General features: G+C 38.3%; 2 protein-coding genes across 2 annotated transcripts; one reads left to right on the forward strand and one right to left on the reverse strand.

Moving 5' to 3' along the window:
- The first annotated feature begins 476 nt into the window (after positions 1–476).
- On the forward strand, positions 477–19,114 carry LOC139959509 (gamma-glutamyl hydrolase-like). Its single transcript, XM_071957181.1, has 8 exons — positions 477–723; positions 3,336–3,501; positions 13,051–13,141; positions 13,827–13,968; positions 14,776–14,882; positions 15,254–15,347; positions 16,498–16,641; positions 17,374–19,114. Exons 1-8 carry the CDS (start codon positions 522–524, stop codon positions 17,493–17,495), a joined length of 1,068 nt encoding a protein of 355 aa, XP_071813282.1. The 5' UTR covers positions 477–521; the 3' UTR covers positions 17,496–19,114.
- On the reverse strand, positions 3,691–11,949 carry LOC139959512 (uncharacterized). The gene has a single exon (XM_071957189.1). The coding sequence runs from the start codon at positions 9,984–9,986 to the stop codon at positions 5,334–5,336; it is 4,653 nt and encodes a 1,550-aa protein (XP_071813290.1). The 5' UTR covers positions 9,987–11,949; the 3' UTR covers positions 3,691–5,333.
- Positions 19,115–19,922: the final 808 nt, after the last annotated feature.

Here is a 19,922-nt window from a genome sequence, read left to right on the forward strand (position 1 = left end):
TCTTAATGCATTACAAGTCTTAACCATCTTGGCTAAACGCAAAGCAAATGAATATCATACCTTACGTTGAACTGTATTTTTAAAAAAAAATTTAAACGTCGAACATCGGGAAAGTATAAAGGCCAAGCGGCTTCTAACATGACGATGATTATTTTCAAATTGTTGACGTCTGTGAGAAGGACTACAGTCCAGATTATTTAATTTTTGTCAAGATTTGCGAGAGTTTTGTAAGAAAGTAATTTTCAGACGTTTAGATATTCAATAAGTAACTGCATGCTTAGGCCGACAACAGAAGTTCGGACAATAATTACAAAGTCGTCTGGCTATTTTAAGTTCGCACAAAGGGCATTCCATAGAATAAGGTCGTGTCCGACAAATGAACTGTGCATTTCACTGTTTGTTTACGTACTAGATCCAACCAGCTGATTGTGTATTTCAGCACGGTCAACGAGGTAAATGATTCATTTACCTCGTTGAGCACGGTATGCCTCTGTTGTACGGAACTTAAATTCCTAATATTAATGATACGAAGCACCAGCCAAAGTGGATTTCCTTTTGGGAATATACATAAGCATGTACACTTATTTAGTGCCCAGTTTAAATCCACAATGGCGAGGGTTCAGTTAAGTCGTGAGTTTGCATTGGTAATGTTATTAACAACTTTGAAGATGCAAGCAGTGCAATTGGAACGGAGTTCAACGGGAGACTCGAGGCCAATTATAGGTACGCTATATAGTAACTCTAACTTACATTTAAGAATATGATTGTCAATAGGCTTTATGTGATTGAAAACAAGCAACTAGGTTAAGTTAGGCCTAACGTTAGGCTTGGCCTAATTAAATGTAGTCTGTACATGCCCCAAGCTATAGCTTGCTAGAAGTTTTCAAAACGTACACTCTTGGAGGTCTTTACTCTCCAAATTGCTCTCAGACATTTTTATGAACACACAAGGTGTTTGAATGTCCCAATGATAAAGTGAGGTGAAGTTCCTCCAGGGTGATAACAAAAATAGTTTAAGAATTTTGGGCCTAACTTTAGAATCTGTACCATATGAATGGCAAAGCTTACGAATCGGCAGAATAAGGTTAGGGGTTAGGAAGTAGGGTTAGGAAGTATAGGGTTAGGGGTGTAAGGCTTATTTTAGGTAGTTCGGGAACGGTAAGCCCGGCCTTACACTGATACCGTAGAACCGAGCGTGAAACGTGAAATAATCAGGAAAAACGGGTACTGCATAATATATGTCTTCTTTTATTGATTCAGGATAAAACTGTAACTTGTAACTTTAGATAATTAAAATGTAAAGAGCCCGAAGACTACAGACGAAAATATAAATAACGGAGCCTACTGTACTACGAGATAAACTTCAACTCCTCGATAAATCTTTAAGAAACACTTAAGCCCCTGATTCCAAAATAACAAATTAAGACGCGTTGCACAGGGCACACGCTCTGCCCTTGAACCCGATTGGTGTAAACTTTTAACTCACCCCTTACCAAACTCTTGATTGGTTGAGTGCCAACCTGATATGCAGATGAGCATATGCAAATGGGCACTCAACCAATTTGAACCAGTTTGGCTGTCTTCCAACCCCGAATCATTTAAAACAAAAGATACGCTTCTAATAGTGCGTGATTTATATCCCGCCACACCACAGCGCAAACCACCAATGCGCGAGCCATGGGTGACGTCATAATGACAATAACTAGAATACGCTTCACAATAACAATAACTAGAATACGCTTCTCAGGGGTTAGGAAGTAGGGTCGAATGGTACAGATTCTAAATTAGTACCGAATTTTGACCAAAGGTGACCATATTTAAAAAACTGGCATATTTGGGGCCAATACAGAATACCATAAATACAAATGGGTGCTTTTGCAACAAGGCCTGTTACCGCTACTGCATGTAACACTAATGGTGTAATGTTAATAACTTAAATCCACTATATGATTTGGACATTTGTTATCCTAACACAAAGGCCATCCAGGCATACTACAGTAAAGCCTAGTCCTAATACAAGTCAGTGATGCTCTTTTCTTAGTAACTGCATACATTATTATATTGCTTTGAGTATGGGGAGGGGTTGGCGTGCAGAACAGAATCCCTTTCCATGAAACTTTGTAGAGTCTCTCCAAGCTCCCCAGTTGGTTGGTTGCGTCGGTAACATTGTACAAACCCAAAGTGTGCGCATGGTGCTATAGAAATGTGGGAATGAAATCAGTGTGAATCCTTTAATTGCAAGGTGGCACAGTACTATTATGCAGCTCTTATTAAAATCTCACATGTTTAGTTTAGTTTAGTAGAAAAAAGGATCAGGAGGACACTTAAGTCCCCATCAAGGACCCTATAAAGAGAGGGAAAAAACTGAAGACACAAACACTCAGACCTGATAACAATGCTTAAAGTGCTTGTCCAAAGCATTCTTAAACCCATTGACACTACTTGCAAGTACAACTTTCTCAGGCAAACTATTCCACTCATTCACAACCCAATTAGAAAAAAAGTTATGCCGAATATTAATCCTACTATGCGACTTTTGAAGGTTAAGACAATGACCTCTAGTACAACTACTGTTTGCAAACATGAAAAAGTCGGTAAAGGATAAATTGTCGAAACCATACACAATCTTGAAAACCTGGATCAAGTCCCCACGTAACCTCCTAAGCTCCATTGTGGTGAGATTCAACAGTTGTAACCGCCTATAATAAGGAACCCTCTTTAAGGAACTAATCATCCTAGTAGCTCTCCTCTGGACCTTTTCAAGTACTTCCTTATCCTTAGCAAAATAAGGGTTCCAAGCCTGCACAGCATACTCCAGATGAGGCCTAACCAACTGCTTAAAAAGCCTACGATGTCCTCTTTCAGAAAACTGAAGTTCCTCTTGATCATACCTAAAACCCTATTACCTCTTTTAGCAGCTTCAAGACAATGCTTGGAAGGTTGCAGAGACGAGTCAATGTAGATACCTACAGTAGGTCTCTTTCAACAGAGACCTCCTGTAACTCCACACCATTTAGATTGTATGTAAACTTTTGGTTACTACTACCAATGTGCATTTATCAATATTAAAAAGCATTTGCCACCCCTGAGACCAGGAAAAAATCTTATCTTAATCCGCTTGAAATTTCTCAGAATCGCTTTTGGAAGAGACCTCAAAATACAATTTGGTGTCATCAGCAAACTTCTTAGCTGTACACAAAATATCTCCGTCGATGTCATTTATGGTTTTATTAATGTTTTATTCTTGCAGTCGACGCATAAGTTGACGGCAAGAATTGTTTTTGTAGGTTTATAGACATTAAAATAACTGGCCTTTGCTTTTTTTCTTCATACAGGTATTCTGACTCAGACAACAGAACAGAGATCTATCAGCAAATTTGGACGATCATTTATATCTGCATCTTACGTCAAATTGATGGAGTCAGGAGGAGCCAGGGTTGTGCCTATATTTGTGAACCAAACAGAAGATTATTACAGGAAGATGTTTAATTCTATAAATGGGTAAGTTAAATACCTACATGTATCTTTATCAGGGAGGTGACAGTTATACAACTTATTTTAGAACCTCCTATATCTTTGAACATGGGTAGTCATCATTATTACTACTTTCGTATGCACTATACATAAGGACTATATTATTATCTATTTCCTGACGAGGAAGATGGGAAATCTTCGAAAACGTTTGAATACACTACTGTCACCCACAAAAAGAATGCAAGTGGCAATGCGACACATTCGCCTAGCGGCTATCCAAAATCAATATGCAATGTAAAAAAGAAATACTCCAACCAACTAATGATGCAGAACAAGTTTTATAAATTCAACTTCTTAAGTGAATAGGTATTTATTGAGGAGGAACTTTCTCCTTAAAATAATAAAAAAAAAGGAACATGCAAAATAAAGGTTACAGCGTTCTGTAATACTGCTTAGGAACACGTAGGACTCCTGAATACTTAGAGATAACAGATTGCTTTGGCGCAATCTTTACCAGAGGATAACATATACTAGATTTAGCTTAACTACTGAAAAGGTTAAGACTTTCCAAAGTTTTGATACCCCTGGATCTTTTTCAATTGCGAGAGAGCAAACTGGCACGTATAAATTTAGTCTTAATATATATTAATTGGATATTCTTTTCTCTATAAAAGAATGAGATTACCTCTTCTAGTCTGAAGAGCTTTCCCCCCTTTACATCATGAAATTCTGATTTAACATTTATCTAAAAAAAAAAATGAGTTCTGAGTTGTCACTATGACGAATATTGCCTAAAGGTGTTGACAATACTTGTTGACACGTGGTTGCTGATATCAGGTTGTGGTAGGTGTTATAGTCGGTGATAAAACTATCCTCGAAAGCTTCCGGTCTTCGACCCAATGTGAGAGGAAAGTGGCAAATGGTTCCAGTTCTTAAACTGTCAGACGAGCTCTGCAATACAGCTTTACTTTATCCGGTCAGGTGATGTACTTCCATCCCAACTCTGCCGACAAGCTGCCCTATCCAGAACACTAAATATTGTGTGATACTGGAATCTCCAGGGAAAAATTGTGTTTCAAGCTTTCACAGTTAAATGCCAGATATTAATTAAAGTATGCCAGCCCAGGCTTCAATACAGGTATCCTATATATAGGATCCTGTGCCCCATGATATGAAAATCACAATATTGTAGCTCCGTCTTTTTCAGCTAAGAGATATAGCAGGACTCAATCCGATGATGGTATTTTGGAGAGTGAATAAAAATCTTATCCAACACTCACTTCACTGGCTGGATGTGATGTCACACATAATTAATAGTGTATCAATTTGCATAACTTGGCAATACAATACATTGTCATCTTGACTATGTCCTGCCCTGGTAGGTTTCTTTTGTGTGCACTAGCTATGCTATGCTACCCTGTACCTTTGTATTATTATACTATGCCCTGACCTGGTGATGTTTCTTTTGTATACATACTCAATTATGCTACCTTGTATTTCTGTAGTGAATAGAGGGATTAGGGTTTATGTAAATTGTCCTACATCCTTGGATACTACTTTCCAACATCAACAACAACCAGCATTGACTAAAGTAAAAGTTACTAAAAAAAAACTTTCTAAAATAAACAGCTGACAGATTGACTTCTTCTGTCATACAAATACAAATTAACTAAATTATACTATTCTAATGTGACAATTAACTCCCTCCTTTAATAAAATGTGTCTAACACATTTATACACATCTCACATTAGGATATTTGTTTCAGCCTATCCTGCACTGAAATCTCCTTCAATTTCCTCTGCTTCTCCCTAAGCTTCCTGAAATCACACATTTCCATACACTATTGGAAATGAATTTCTTACAGCTCTTTGCTGATGAAGGATAAGAAATTGGCTTGCATTATTTCTGTACTTCTACTCAAGTAGTCAGCCCCTACATTATCGGCTCCCTTTATCACTTGGATGCGGTAACGATATGGCTGTAATGCCAGTGCCCACCTCATTATCCTTCCATTTGCCACTTTCGACTTCCGAATGCATGTCAATGGTTGATGGTCTGTCTCTATTACAAATTCCTTGCCATAGAGATATGGCTCAAACTTGAGTACAGCCCAGACTACGGCCAAGCATTCTCTCTCCATCACTGAGTATCTCATTTGACTCTTGTTCAGCTTTTTGCTAGCATAGGCTACTGGAAATTTTTCACCTGCAAACTCCTGAAGAAGGATCGCACCAACTCCTGTATCCGAAGCGTCTGTCCGAAGTGTGAATTCTCTGTGGAGGTCGGGGAGCTGAAGTATCGGTGAGCTTGCAAGCTTACTCTTCAGTGTTTGGAACGCCTGTTCCTGGCTCTCGCCCCATCTAATCACGTTTGGTTCCCCTTTCTTTGTACAGTTAGTCAGTGGTACTGCCACGGCTGCGAAGTTTGGTACAAACTTCCTGTAGTAACCTACCAACCCTAAGAATGATCTCACTTGAGTCTTTGTAGTTGGTCTCTCTGCTTGCTGAATGGCTTTAATTTTGTCAGGTTTGGGCTTTACTCTACCTTCTCCTATAATATGTCCTAAAAATTCCACCTCATTGTACCCAATGAAACATTTTGTAGGTCTAGCCGTCAAGTTGGCTTTCTTGATTCTTGTGAAGACTTCTTTTACTCTCTGGAGATGTTCCTCCCATGTCTGAGTGTGTATCAGGATATCATCTACATAACTATGGACATTCTCAATTCCTTTAAGAAGCTTCCTCATCACTCTGTTGAATGTAGCACCAGAATTCACAAGACCAAATGGCATCATATTGAACTCGTATAACCCATCATGAGTCACAAATGCTGTTAATGGCTTCGACTCTTTTGCCATTGGGATTTGCCAGTAACCTTTGCTCAGATCGATTTTACTGAAGTAGCAATCCTTGGATAACTTTGCAAAAATCTCTTCCTGGTCTGGAACAGGCTCAGCATCAAACTCCGTGATCATGTTAATTTTGCGTGTGTCGCAACAGGCCCTCAAAGATCCATCCGGCTTCTTTAATGCTACCAACGGACAAGCGTATGGACTTTTGCTGTGCGATATTACGCCCATCCTCAGCATACTTTGGATCTCCTTGCGGATATCATCTCGAAGAGCATGTGGTATTGGATAAGGTTTACTCCTTATAGGTGTTGTATCGCTGACTTTGATGACATGTTCACCGAGCTTTGTCTTCCCCGGTAGGTCAGTCAAACTGTCTTCAAACTCTGTCAATATTTGTTGTACCTGTTGAGTTTTTGTTTTTCCTAATTGTCCGCTGATATTCACATCAGTACTTCGCTCCTTCTGAAACATAGGTGGAAGATGTATAAGATCATCTGTGGAAAATGATTTGAGTTCAGATATACCAGATTCCTCTTGTGGTTCATCTTCTAGAACCGATGTGCAGACAACTTCATACATACTTTGTATTGGCATCTCGAACATAGTGGCTGCCACTTCACGTCTGTTATATTTCTTTAGCAGGTTGGCGTGAAATGTTTTGACCCTATGGCCAAAGTCTATTTTGTAGTTCATTGTACCAACTTTCTCCACTATTGGAAATGGTCCCTTCCACTGCATAAGTAGCTTGTTCTTATCAGTGGGGAGAAGGAGGAGGACTTCTTCTCCTACTTTCATGTTTCTTACTCTTGCTTTCTTGTTGTAGTACGTTTTGTACCTTTGTCTAGACTTCTTGATCTCCTCACGTGCTAGTTGACATGTTTGCTCCAAACGTTCCTGTAAGTCCAACACGTACTGGTACACAGTCTTCGTCTCACTTACTTCTGATTCGCCGGTCCATAATTCCTTAAGAATCCGCATAGGACCACGCACGGTCCGCCCATATAGCAGTTCAAATGGCGAGAAGCCTGTGCTTTCCTGTGGCGTTTCCCTGTACGCAAACAGTAGGGGATCTATATATCTGTCCCAATCTTTAGGCCTTTCATCGCACATCTTCTTTAACATTGCTTTCAATGTGCCATTAAATTTCTCTACCAACCCATTGCACATGGCATGGTACGGAGTCGTGGTTAATCGGCGAATTGACAATAATCGGCTAACTTCTTTCATGACGCCAGAGACAAACTGAGATCCTTGGTCAGTTAATACTTCTTTTGGGAAGCCTAATCTTGAATAAATTCCAAGGAGTTCCTCAGCTACTGACTCAGCTTCAATGGTTTTCATTGGTACTGCTTCTGGGTATCTAGTTGCGTAGTCAACTAAAACCAATATGTATCGATGTCCACGCTCTGTGGCTGGCTTGATCGGTCCTACTAAGTCTACTGCTACCCTTTGAAATGGTTCTTCAATCAGCGGCATACTTCCTAATGGTACTTTAGTAACACGACCTTTAGGGAGGGTTCTTTGGCATACATCACACGACTGACAATACCTGGTAACGTCTGCTTGCATTCCAGGCCATGTAAAGTCACTCATTACTTTATCACGCGTCTTTTTGGATCCTTGATGACCCCCTAGAATCGATTCGTGTGCTACCTTTAATACATGATCTCTGTAGTCAACTGGAACTACTACCTGCCTAAATCTGTTTCCAAATTCCACTCGAGGAGAACTAAATTCTCTGTAGAGAATGCCACTGGACTTCACATATTTATGAGTACTCCCATTTTTACTCACTTTATCATCTCCTGTTTCGGCTAACTGTCTGATTTTTTCCAAGGTGGGGTCCTGTTGTTGCTTTTCACGTAGCATGTCTGCAGTAACCTCTTCACCAATCGGGGACGATACCTTTAACTTTTTAAAGGGCTTCTCTTTTGCTTTGCTCTGACTCCTTGTCTGTGCTGCGGCAACTGTATTTGGGTCATCATCATTCCTTATTGCCATAGGCTTGGTTACATTTGGTGGTGGTTGTACTGGTTGATCCTGTGTCTGTGACTCTTCCCAATTCGGGTCTGGATTGGTAGGTTCTCGTACACCTGGGACATTCCCTAGAATTAAATCATAGACTGGATCATTCATACACAAGGCCGAAACTGAACCTGAGAAGTATGGAGTATCCACGAGTATGTTGGCAACGGGATATTGTCGTACCGTACCGTCAATCAGGATGCAAGTTTTAACGTCACCTGTCATTTGGCTGGGCTTGACGTACTGAGATCTTACAACTACACCACTGCATCCACTGTCCCGTAATACTTTAACACTTTGATTCCCTATCTTACCCATTTGAACAGGCATCGACGATAAATTCTGATCTTTACATGCGGCTGTAACTTGAGTCAATACAGTTAACTTGTGACCACAGTCTAATGTGAAGAATCCCTTCTTACTTGCTTGGAATAGATGAGGATCTGGCTTTACCATCATGAATGCCTCAATGTCTGTACATGCACCGCCAGTTTCCTTTTTGTCTGGAAGGTTCTGTTCGGTCAAAGTTGAGGCGCGTTTCTCCATCATGTCACTAAATACATCTGTCATAAGAGCCATGGTTTGCATTCGCTTTGTCCTACAGTCTCTTGCAAAGTGGCCTGGTTTATCACAAATATAGCATTTCCTGGGTTCACTTCTCTGCCCAGAATACGTTTTCCCTTTCTGATTTTGTTGCTGGAACTTCTGATTGTGATTGTGGAATCTTCCGTTGTTACGATTCTGGTTCCTCGTGGAATTACTGTTTTGAGTACTTCTACTATTCTTGGAGTGACCAGGATACCAACCTCCATGTGCTTCTACATATTGATCGGTAAATTCACCCATTGTTGTGATGTTCTTCGGCTTTCTTTCTTTCAGAAATGTTTCCAAATCTTTGCTACATGAGTTCAAGAACTGCTCTCTCAATATTATGTCTTGGAGTTGTTCATAAGTAGTTACTTCCTCTAATTCCATCCATCTATGGAGATAATTCTTTAATTTTGTGACATACTTGGTTCCTGTATCTTCATGTGCAGGTCTAATATCACGAAATTTCTTCCTAAAACCATCGGCTGTAAGGTGGTATGCACGTAATAAGGCTTGCTTTACCTTGTCGTAATCTTTGGAATCCTCAAGTGAAAGTGATGAATATTCAAACAATCCACAACCTTGAATAAGTGCTGAAAGACTTGTGGCCCATACAGTATCCCTATCCCAACCTTGCAATGTGGCATAACGTTCAAATCTATTGATATATGCATCAATGTCGTCTTTCTCTTGGTTGAATGGTGGCAGTTTAGGTGGTCTACTTCTTGCTGCACTACCATTACCATGATAACCTCCATTGCCTATCTGTGCTTGTGCCTCAGCTTGGGCTTGCTTTGCTTCTTCTATCTTGAGTTGTATTTCTAACTGCTTTGCCTTTTCTCTTTCTATCTTTTCTTGTCTCTGCCTATCTTCTTCTTGTTCGTGTGCATCAATCGCCCTTTGCTTAGCTCTTCGATCTCTTTCTTCATCTCGTTCTTGCTTAAGCTTGTCCCTTTCATCATCTAAGAATTGTTTTAGTTCTACACCTTTGAGACCTAACTTTTCTCCGATTGACACAAGTTTTTCTAACTCTAGTTGACTAGTCATGACTAATGTATAACAATGACAATGTATTGAAACCAATTACTGATGCCTGCAGTTTAGTTTAGAGTGCGCGCAATTTATAGTTACATCCGACAACAATGTAATTTCATATCATAGGTAACACAGTTGTACGATTAAACAACAATGATACACTAATTGTGTAAGTGGATTTCACGTCTGGCATAAAACATGTAAAATACAAAACACAATTAACTACTTGCCAACCAACATTACGTTAGATGTTGCTTCAGTTCTTGTCGGGACCGCCAGTAAGACGCTAGAATGGAAGTACACAGGTAGACCGACCAAATAAGAGCTGCTCTTGCGGAATTCGTCTGCGAATACAAGTAAATACAAACAATTAATATACATATAATTCACAGGTTGAATTTTATGACACCAACCAGTTATGTATTTTTCACTTCTGTCAAAGAAAATGCTTATGCTTAAATCTTGGATAGAATTCCCGGATAGGCCCCCATTTAATTGTCACCCACAAAAAGAATGCAAGTGGCAATGCGACACATTCGCCTAGCGGCTATCCAAAATCAATATGCAATGTAAAAAAGAAATACTCCAACCAACTAATGATGCAGAACAAGTTTTATAAATTCAACTTCTTAAGTGAATAGGTATTTATTGAGGAGGAACTTTCTCCTTAAAATAATAAAAAAAAAGGAACATGCAAAATAAAGGTTACAGCGTTCTGTAATACTGCTTAGGAACACGTAGGACTCCTGAATACTTAGAGATAACAGATTGCTTTGGCGCAATCTTTACCAGAGGATAACATATACTAGATTTAGCTTAACTACTGAAAAGGTTAAGACTTTCCAAAGTTTTGATACCCCTGGATCTTTTTCAATTGCGAGAGAGCAAACTGGCACGTATAAATTTAGTCTTAATATATATTAATTGGATATTCTTTTCTCTATAAAAGAATGAGATTACCTCTTCTAGTCTGAAGAGCTTTCCCCCCTTTACATCATGAAATTCTGATTTAACATTTATCTAAAAAAAAAAATGAGTTCTGAGTTGTCACTATGACGAATATTGCCTAAAGGTGTTGACAATACTTGTTGACACGTGGTTGCTGATATCAGGTTGTGGTAGGTGTTATAGTCGGTGATAAAACTATCCTCGAAAGCTTCCGGTCTTCGACCCAATGTGAGAGGAAAGTGGCAAATGGTTCCAGTTCTTAAACTGTCAGACGAGCTCTGCAATACAGCTTTACTTTATCCGGTCAGGTGATGTACTTCCATCCCAACTCTGCCGACAAGCTGCCCTATCCAGAACACTAAATATTGTGTGATACTGGAATCTCCAGGGAAAAATTGTGTTTCAAGCTTTCACAGTTAAATGCCAGATATTAATTAAAGTATGCCAGCCCAGGCTTCAATACAGGTATCCTATATATAGGATCCTGTGCCCCATGATATGAAAATCACAATATTGTAGCTCCGTCTTTTTCAGCTAAGAGATATAGCAGGACTCAATCCGATGATGGTATTTTGGAGAGTGAATAAAAATCTTATCCAACACTCACTTCACTGGCTGGATGTGATGTCACACATAATTAATAGTGTATCAATTTGCATAACTTGGCAATACAATACATTGTCATCTTGACTATGTCCTGCCCTGGTAGGTTTCTTTTGTGTGCACTAGCTATGCTATGCTACCCTGTACCTTTGTATTATTATACTATGCCCTGACCTGGTGATGTTTCTTTTGTATACATACTCAATTATGCTACCTTGTATTTCTGTAGTGAATAGAGGGATTAGGGTTTATGTAAATTGTCCTACATCCTTGGATACTACTTTCCAACATCAACAACAACCAGCATTGACTAAAGTAAAAGTTACTAAAAAAAAACTTTCTAAAATAAACAGCTGACAGATTGACTTCTTCTGTCATACAAATACAAATTAACTAAATTATACTATTCTAATGTGACAACTACTATGACTTTCATCAACTGTTTCGTTTTATTTTGTTCGTTTATTTGGTTCTACTGACCAAAGAAGTGTTCCTGCTTCTAGAATTCTCTAGCACAATAAACTTATACTGAGAAGTACTGGGGATTTGATCGCCATATTCAAGGATTTTTTATCACCTGATTTATTCTGTTCAATGCTGCCTCTCAGCGTTCACAATCCTTTTGCATACACAACTGGTTGTCTGTTTAATTGTCTGTTCATTCATACTTAGTAAAGATTCCTAAATCCTATTGGTCCATTCAGGTCAGCTGACCGTGGTTAATCCTGTGAGTAACGCAAGGTAAAATTACGGGGCATCACTTTAATAAATCTTTGGTTATATGTAACCAAAAATGTTTTGTTTTATGATTTTTCCCCCACACAAATGGTAGTGTATGAATGAACGGGGTTAATCAACGGTCTAGCGTGCGTTACTCACATGATTAATGCACTCCGGGTGTTAATGCTATCGCTGGATGCACTCGGGCTCCGCTACGCTCCGCCCTCGTGCATCGCTTGCATTATCCCCCGATCGTGCATTAATCATGTGAGTAACGCACGCTAGACCGTTGATTAACCCCTTATTTAAATTGTATTTTTTACTGCACTTATGGGTTACACATCTTAAACGTGTTAAGGCATAAATGTGTAATGCCTGGTAGGAATTGTAGATATACTTCCACAATTTTGTCCGTATATACTGTAAATGCCCTTCCTTTGCCCTATTTCATTGCCCTATTTCCCGGCAGAGAGTTATATTAAACAGATATGCAGAGGATTGTGCAAGTAACTGCAATGTAATCCTGATTGTAATCACGATTACATTACAATGTAATCGTAATCGATTACTTCAACTTTAGGCTGTAATCGTAATCGTAATCATACATTCTCAAGTAATCGTAATCGATTACATTCAGATGTAATCGCCCCAAGCCTGCTTATAATATATGCTGACATAAAGTACAGATGTTGCTATTGTTCTCATGCTTTTTTGTTTTATTTTGTTTTTTTATTTGTTTATTTTTGTGGAAGTACCATCCTGATGATGTTTCTAATGTTTGCTATTTCATTTGTTTTCCTTTAAGCATTGTTTTTCCTGGTGGAGGTACAAAGGTCTTTGGTACCCAAACTGGCATTGGACGATCAGCTGCTTACATGTTTGAATATGCAAAGGAGGTGAGGTCTTAAAATGTTAACTTGCACACTAATCTTATCATTTCCAGTATTTTTAATAGTTTTTATTTTATTTTATTATATTTAATTTGCATTTTGTCTCAGGCTCGTTGGAATCAATTTGAGACAGTGTCGACTGTCTCCCTTTCCACAAGTCGTGACTAAATTACAGCTTTAATTTTGTCTTCATGATCAGAAAGAAAAAAAAAACCATGTAGTGGTACAGTTTGAGGCAAAACTGTCTGTTCTTGATGTGCGATGTATTCAGGAAGTTAACTATATTACCTCCATGTGAAAGAAAGGACGAAGATACTATCTTTAATAGAAAGATAGTCTGTTTATAACAAACTGCTTGTCTAAGTAAGAGCTAATAATAGGTTCTATGTAAAATTTAGGGGGTCTAGCATGTCAGTCTGATCAGAATCTCCTTCAAGGGTAGTTCGAACCAGTTCTGTTGTGAAGAAGATCTGCGAGGATGGAAATATTAGGCCCAGTCACCTTTGACATAAATTGTTAATCTTTTACAAGTCATTACCAAAATGAAAGTTTTAGTGTCGTCTTTTACATGATTTGAATAAAAATCTAGTCGATTATATTATCCTGTAAAAACTGTGACATTTAAGATCCTTCCTTGTTATATACTTCTAAGAAACTCTGCAAATTTAACCATTTATCTTTTGTGTTTCAGAGCTTTGACAAAGGTGACTACTTTGTAGTTTATGGAATCTGCTTTGGCTTTGAACTTTTAGCTATGTTAAGAGATGACTTTTCCTGTCTCACCACTAATTTGTCAGCAAGTGACATCAGCCTACCATTAAATTTCACTCAAGGTGAGACATCTTAGTTGGTATTTAATAATTCTCAGTTCTTATATAGCGCAACTTACAATAAAGTCTTGCCGTGCTGTACTTAACCCTGGTCATTGGTAACTTATCACACCTACACACCAAAGTGTGCACAATTCAAATAATCTCTCCTGGGGCACCACAGTGCACCACAGCCACGTGTCCCCTGGTGGACTACCCATAGGGTGCAGCCACAAACCGGCGCACGCAACTATATACAAGTCACCTCGCAAGTCCCCATTTATACACCTGGGTGAATTTACACAAGTACAGTATTGCAGCATTTAGAGTTTCAAAAATCTATTTGTATATATCTGAGTAGCTGTTACATGTATGCCATGGTGTGTACTCCTAACCTAGCATCTTATGTACAAAAATTTATACTTTTCTGCAACAACAGCATTCAATTTCTATAGGTTTTATTCATCTTTTTCTGTGTACAAGATCCTTACTGTTCTTGGCAGAGAAAAACCCGTGGTATATATGTGATATCAACAAAGTAGGTAAAAAGTGAATTTATCTCCATCTCAAGGATGGCCGTATAAATGAACATCATGATAAGTTAGTTTGTAGGTGTACTCCCTGGTGAGTACCAGAACTAAGTTGTTTTTCATAAAAGATTAAGAATATAATTACCCTTTCAGAACAAATGAAAGCACACTCCTTCAAGCATTCCTGTGAATATTTCTGCAGGCCTACAAGGTCATATAGTCCACCCCCCCCTCCCACCCTCTCTTCGGACACCCATGCACCCTTTAGTTATGTATCATTCTAACTATTTTACCTTTCCAGGTTATGAAAAGAGCAGAATGTTTGGGAAAGCTCCTGAAGATATAATTTCTATACTTTCCACACAAAATGTCACATTCAATGCACATAGAAAGGGCGTTACAACAACAGTAAGTACTTTCCTAATACTAAGACTGACTAAACCGTTTGTCAACAAACAAACAAAAATCTTTCATGTGTATTGCTGTCTAATCTGCAACCTGCACCACCGATGTTATCTTAAGGAATTCTAAAATGAATAAGTAAATGTTTGTGTCAGAACCATTTCATAAGAACAAACTGTTGTCTTTTAACATCCAATGTTGCTTTTATCAAATGCTAGGTTGTTCTAAAATAGATGGAAAAGAAAGCATATCATTATTAGTTTACTTCATAAAAGAATGAATCAACGTAGTGTTTTCAGTACAAACCACTTAATAAAATAAGATAAGCAAATATTAACTATTATATTACCATTCTGTTTCTCTCCACTTTTTATCAGACATTCAACCAGAACCATAAGTTAAACTCCTTCTATCAAGATCTTTCCACAAATAAAGACAAAAATGGTCAGGAATTTATATCTTCCATGGAAGGTAAGTCATTACTGTATAGCTCATGAAGCGTCATAGATTATCAAATTTAGGAGGGTAGATCATGTGTGCTTTGTAACATGTATGTATAATGGAATGGCATGGAATGTAAATCATTACAAAGTGTAGCCCAGTGATGTACGTAATGCTTCCCTATGTAATACTTCCTACGTAATGCTTCCTAAGTAATGCTTCCTATGTAATGCTTCCTACGTAATGCTTCCTAAGAAATGCTTCATAAGCAATGCTTCCTATGTAATGCTAGTACGTAATGCTTCCCTATTTAATACTTCCTACGTAATGCTACCTAAGTAATGCTTCCTATGTAATGCTTCCTACGTAATGCTTCCTAAGAAATGCTTCATAAGCAATGCTTCCTATGTAATGCTAGTACGTAATGCTTCCCTATTTAATACTTCCTACATAATGCTTCCTAAGTAATGCTTCCTACGTAATGCTTCCTAAGAAATGCTTCATAAGCAATGCTTCCTATGTAATGCTAGTACGTAATGCTTCCCTATTTAATACTTCCTACGTAATGCTTCCTAAGTAATGCTTCATATGTAATGCTTCATATGTAATACTTCATACATTTGCTTCCTATGTAATGCTTCTGTAACGCTTCTCATGAAAGAAGATTGATTGTAGTAATGAAGTAAGGGTCTTTCCAGCAATGCCGTTGGGTATTAAGGGAAGATCACCGAAACTGTAAATAAAAAACCAATGGCAATCGTTTCAAAATAATCAAAATTTGAAATATGAAATAACCAATAAAATATGAAATATTAGTAATGAAAATTCCTTAACAACAATCCCTAAACAAACTGCATATAACTACTTTTTAAGGGACTTATAAAATCTAGTTAGTTTTCAGCTCACCTATCTCTTCATTCAGGCACATGTAAATTATTCAGCTAGTTTTAAAAATTTCAAAATCAGGTTCACAGACAGCTTTGATTATTTCTGTAAGGAACAAATACTGTTCTGACAGGGGAGGAGAAATTGCTGCCACAATTGCTAGGGTTTGGATGTTAATGGCTTGGCTAATGAGTTTGCGTGGCAAGTAAATTTGAAAGCTTTGTTTTCCAGAACTAATCTAACAACATGTTTCCATCATTAATGTTTCATTCCTTTTCTGTCTTCCAACTTAAAGCTTACGAATACCCTATCTATGGTACCCAATGGCATCCAGAGAAGAATCCATTTGAGTGGAATATGCATTCAGAGAAAAATATTCCGCACTCCGGGGATGCAGTGAAAGTATCGCAGTACATGGCAGAGTTTATTGTCAGCGAAGGTGAGGAAGGATATTGTGAAGAATAATACAAAGGAAATGCATTGTAAAATCCCTTAAAATTCATCTTTAAAGAATGGGATGGTAAATTAGAAACGTTTCTGGGTGCTTTAGGGTGCCATTTACGGAACTTGTTAAATTCAATGCTTCCTTTGCATGTTGCTCTATGGCCCCTACCCTCTATCATCAGTAAGTGAAATATGGTTGAGTGGAGGTGGGAGGGGGGGGTGTCAGGGGGTTGTAACATTCAGCCGGGGAAAGACTGACCACTCCTCAGAGCATACACTCTCTTTTACAACTCATACAAGCAAACATTCAAGAGAATTTGTCAGTACAACGTTGCATTTATACCTAATTATAGACCACACTTATGGTATAAATAAGACTCCCAGATCCCTTTGCTTGGGTGTCGGCTCTTTAGCACTTCTATAACCGTTCATGCTCTACCTACATCAGTTGGTGGAAATTTAGAGTTTGCCCCAACCAAACCCCCCTCCCCCTCCCTCCCTCAACCACCTGTGAAATCCAAATCCAAATAACATAATAAAGACACTTTTGCTAAGAAGAATGCTGTGATTTTGTGAGTCAAAGCCTTACAAATTATTCCATTCATTTAAATTTGAGATAAAGATTGTTTAAGACACTCAGTCAGCTTTTACATTTTCAGGTTATAGGATGATTTAAAATAAAAATGATTTGTAAGCTTTTCTCTCTTTTTGTTTACATTGATTGCAGCTAGGAAAAGTAATCACAGCTTTAGTAGTCAGGAGGAAGAGCAAAAGGCCCTGATTTACAACTACCAGCCATTCTACACTGGAGATATATACATTATGGAACAGTGCTATGTCTTTAAATGACATTTAAATGACATTCAAACAGTTAAATCCAGCAGAAAGACTCTCCCTTGGACATGTAAAACCAAAGGTGGTTGCAGAGGATGGAAATATATCTCACTGATAGCAATATGAACCTGCCTTTTTATAATTTACCCATCACCGGATAGCTGACAAGTTGGCCATTCATGGCACCATAAATTTTCCGTATCATGACCATGCAGTTTTTTGCTATGAGAGCCTGAAATTGTCATCACTGGTAAACCAACCTCTGTACTCAGTATAGTAAACAATTTTCGCACACTGCTCCTGGGAGGCCTAAAGGGGTCTAAAATTGCCTCAATTGACCCAAAACACAAAGCCAGATCCTGATTGATAACATATCAAAAAAGATGTTCCCCTACTACTTTTTGGCACTTTCCCTGAACAAGAACAATCGGGTGGATCGATATAGACTCTAATAGGAGTATGCCACCTTAATTTTAATGTAATCCATTGTTTGATAAGTTGTAATGATTGCAACCAAAACGTGTTCGTTTCGCTGCATAATAAACAACAGAGCACCCTTGGCTGACATTCAAATGTCCTTGACAAATGTTGAATGCATTGTGAACATGTTATTTCTGGCTATATAAACTTTTTCTTTTACTATAAAGGAGTGTTAGCTCAGTGGTTAACGCCGAAGCCTTCCAATCATAAGGTCCCCAGTTCGAGTCATGCCAAGATTAATGTATTTCGTCCAGTAACAGAGTTATTGAAAATTGAACGTTAAATATGAATCTTAGAGACTGACTTCGGTCAGCTTGAGGCTTTGATAATCCAATGAGGCTTCTTCGCGAGATTCCTGCAAACCTCAGCTAATTAATGGATAATTTCTCACAATTTAAAGTGTTAAAGACATACAACATGGACTGAGAAAACTGCTCTTTAACAGTCTACAACAGATCAAAATTAATTTGGCGTCTAAAGTCACCTCGTAAATGGCATCAGTATCGCCCTTAATATGCTCGAATGATAAATAATGGTCACTTCTGTGAAACTGCAACATGCATTCTTACTGCCTGTCTCGGAGCATTTTACCCACCGAGAAGTTCCATTGTCTAAGTTAACATTCAAGAATGTCTGCGAAAGTAAGTTGGGTTATTACAAGTTTCAACTGTCAGGACTGTGACTTGTTTAACTTATGTAACGCACGAAAAACGATATTAGTACTAATTGCTTCCATCAAGTTATTTGTTTGTATGAAAATATTAAATGTAACTAGATCCATATTATTACAATCATGACTGAATTTTCTACGTTCTTTTGTACTCGTGTTTAATATCATCGTTAGCATAGTGCCTTTAATTCTAGTGAAAGTGTGAAGTAGCAGTTACAAAAAACGACATTTTTGTACTAATTGCTTCCATCAGGTTATTTGTTTGCATGAACATTTTAAATGTAAATAGATCCTTTTTATACAGAATTCTCAGTTGATCTATGTTCTTTCGTACTCGTGTTTAATCTCCTCGATACCATAGATCACTTAATTCTTGTGAATCTGTGATGTAGCATTTCGAAAAACATTTTGTACTGTTTCCATAAATTTTTTGTATGAAAATTATGAATAAAAATAGATTCTTTTTATTACATTCATGACTGAATTCTCAGTATTTCTATGTTCTTTCGTACTCGTGTTTAATCTCCTCGTTAGCATAGATCACTTTAAGGCACCAAACCGCGTGCGGCCATCTGAAAAAGTTAATTTCTGTTTCTTGCAAGTGACGTTTTGTCCGTGTCGCTACAAAATGCAGACAGTAATGAAACGTGATACCTTAATTGTTATCTTTAGCTGGACCTGAGATATCCATCGCTGTATCGTTTGTATACTGTGCTGTGGGGTCAGGTGCAGCGGAACGGGAAATTTACTGGGGGGGGGGCTAATTTGTAGAGACTATCTAAGCGGAGTGCCACCATCGGTTGGCGCGGAGCGTACACGAAAATTCGGGGTTTTCCAAACCCCCGGATGGCCGGAAACGGCACTTCCCGAGTGTTTTATGCTGCGAATACCTAGCCCTAAAATATGGGTCTCATGCCTGCAATTTATCAGATTGCACGTAAAACTCTGTAAAAACATTGTAATTTGTATATTCGATGGTGTTTTAATAGAGTAGCTATTACTCGTAGTGCACTCGCAAAGACGTTTTTGAGTGTAGTAAATTACTACGTACTTGCAATTAAATGCAATAATTAAATAAATGTCATAAGAAAAAACAGAAAGCATTTCTTAATGTCAACAGATGTGATCTATAGCCAGGGGACGGGCCGAGGGTCCCCCTGCATTTACTAAAATTATTACACCTATATGGTATACGTGTGCATCGGACAGATCGACAAGTATGCATTGAAAAATGGGCAGATGCACGTTTCGGAGCCTTGGTAAATATTGGGAGGGGGGCTTATCATGCATTT

This window comes from Apostichopus japonicus, chromosome 19 (assembly GCF_037975245.1).
Source record: "Apostichopus japonicus isolate 1M-3 chromosome 19, ASM3797524v1, whole genome shotgun sequence".
NCBI lineage: Eukaryota > Metazoa > Echinodermata > Holothuroidea > Aspidochirotida > Stichopodidae > Apostichopus > Apostichopus japonicus.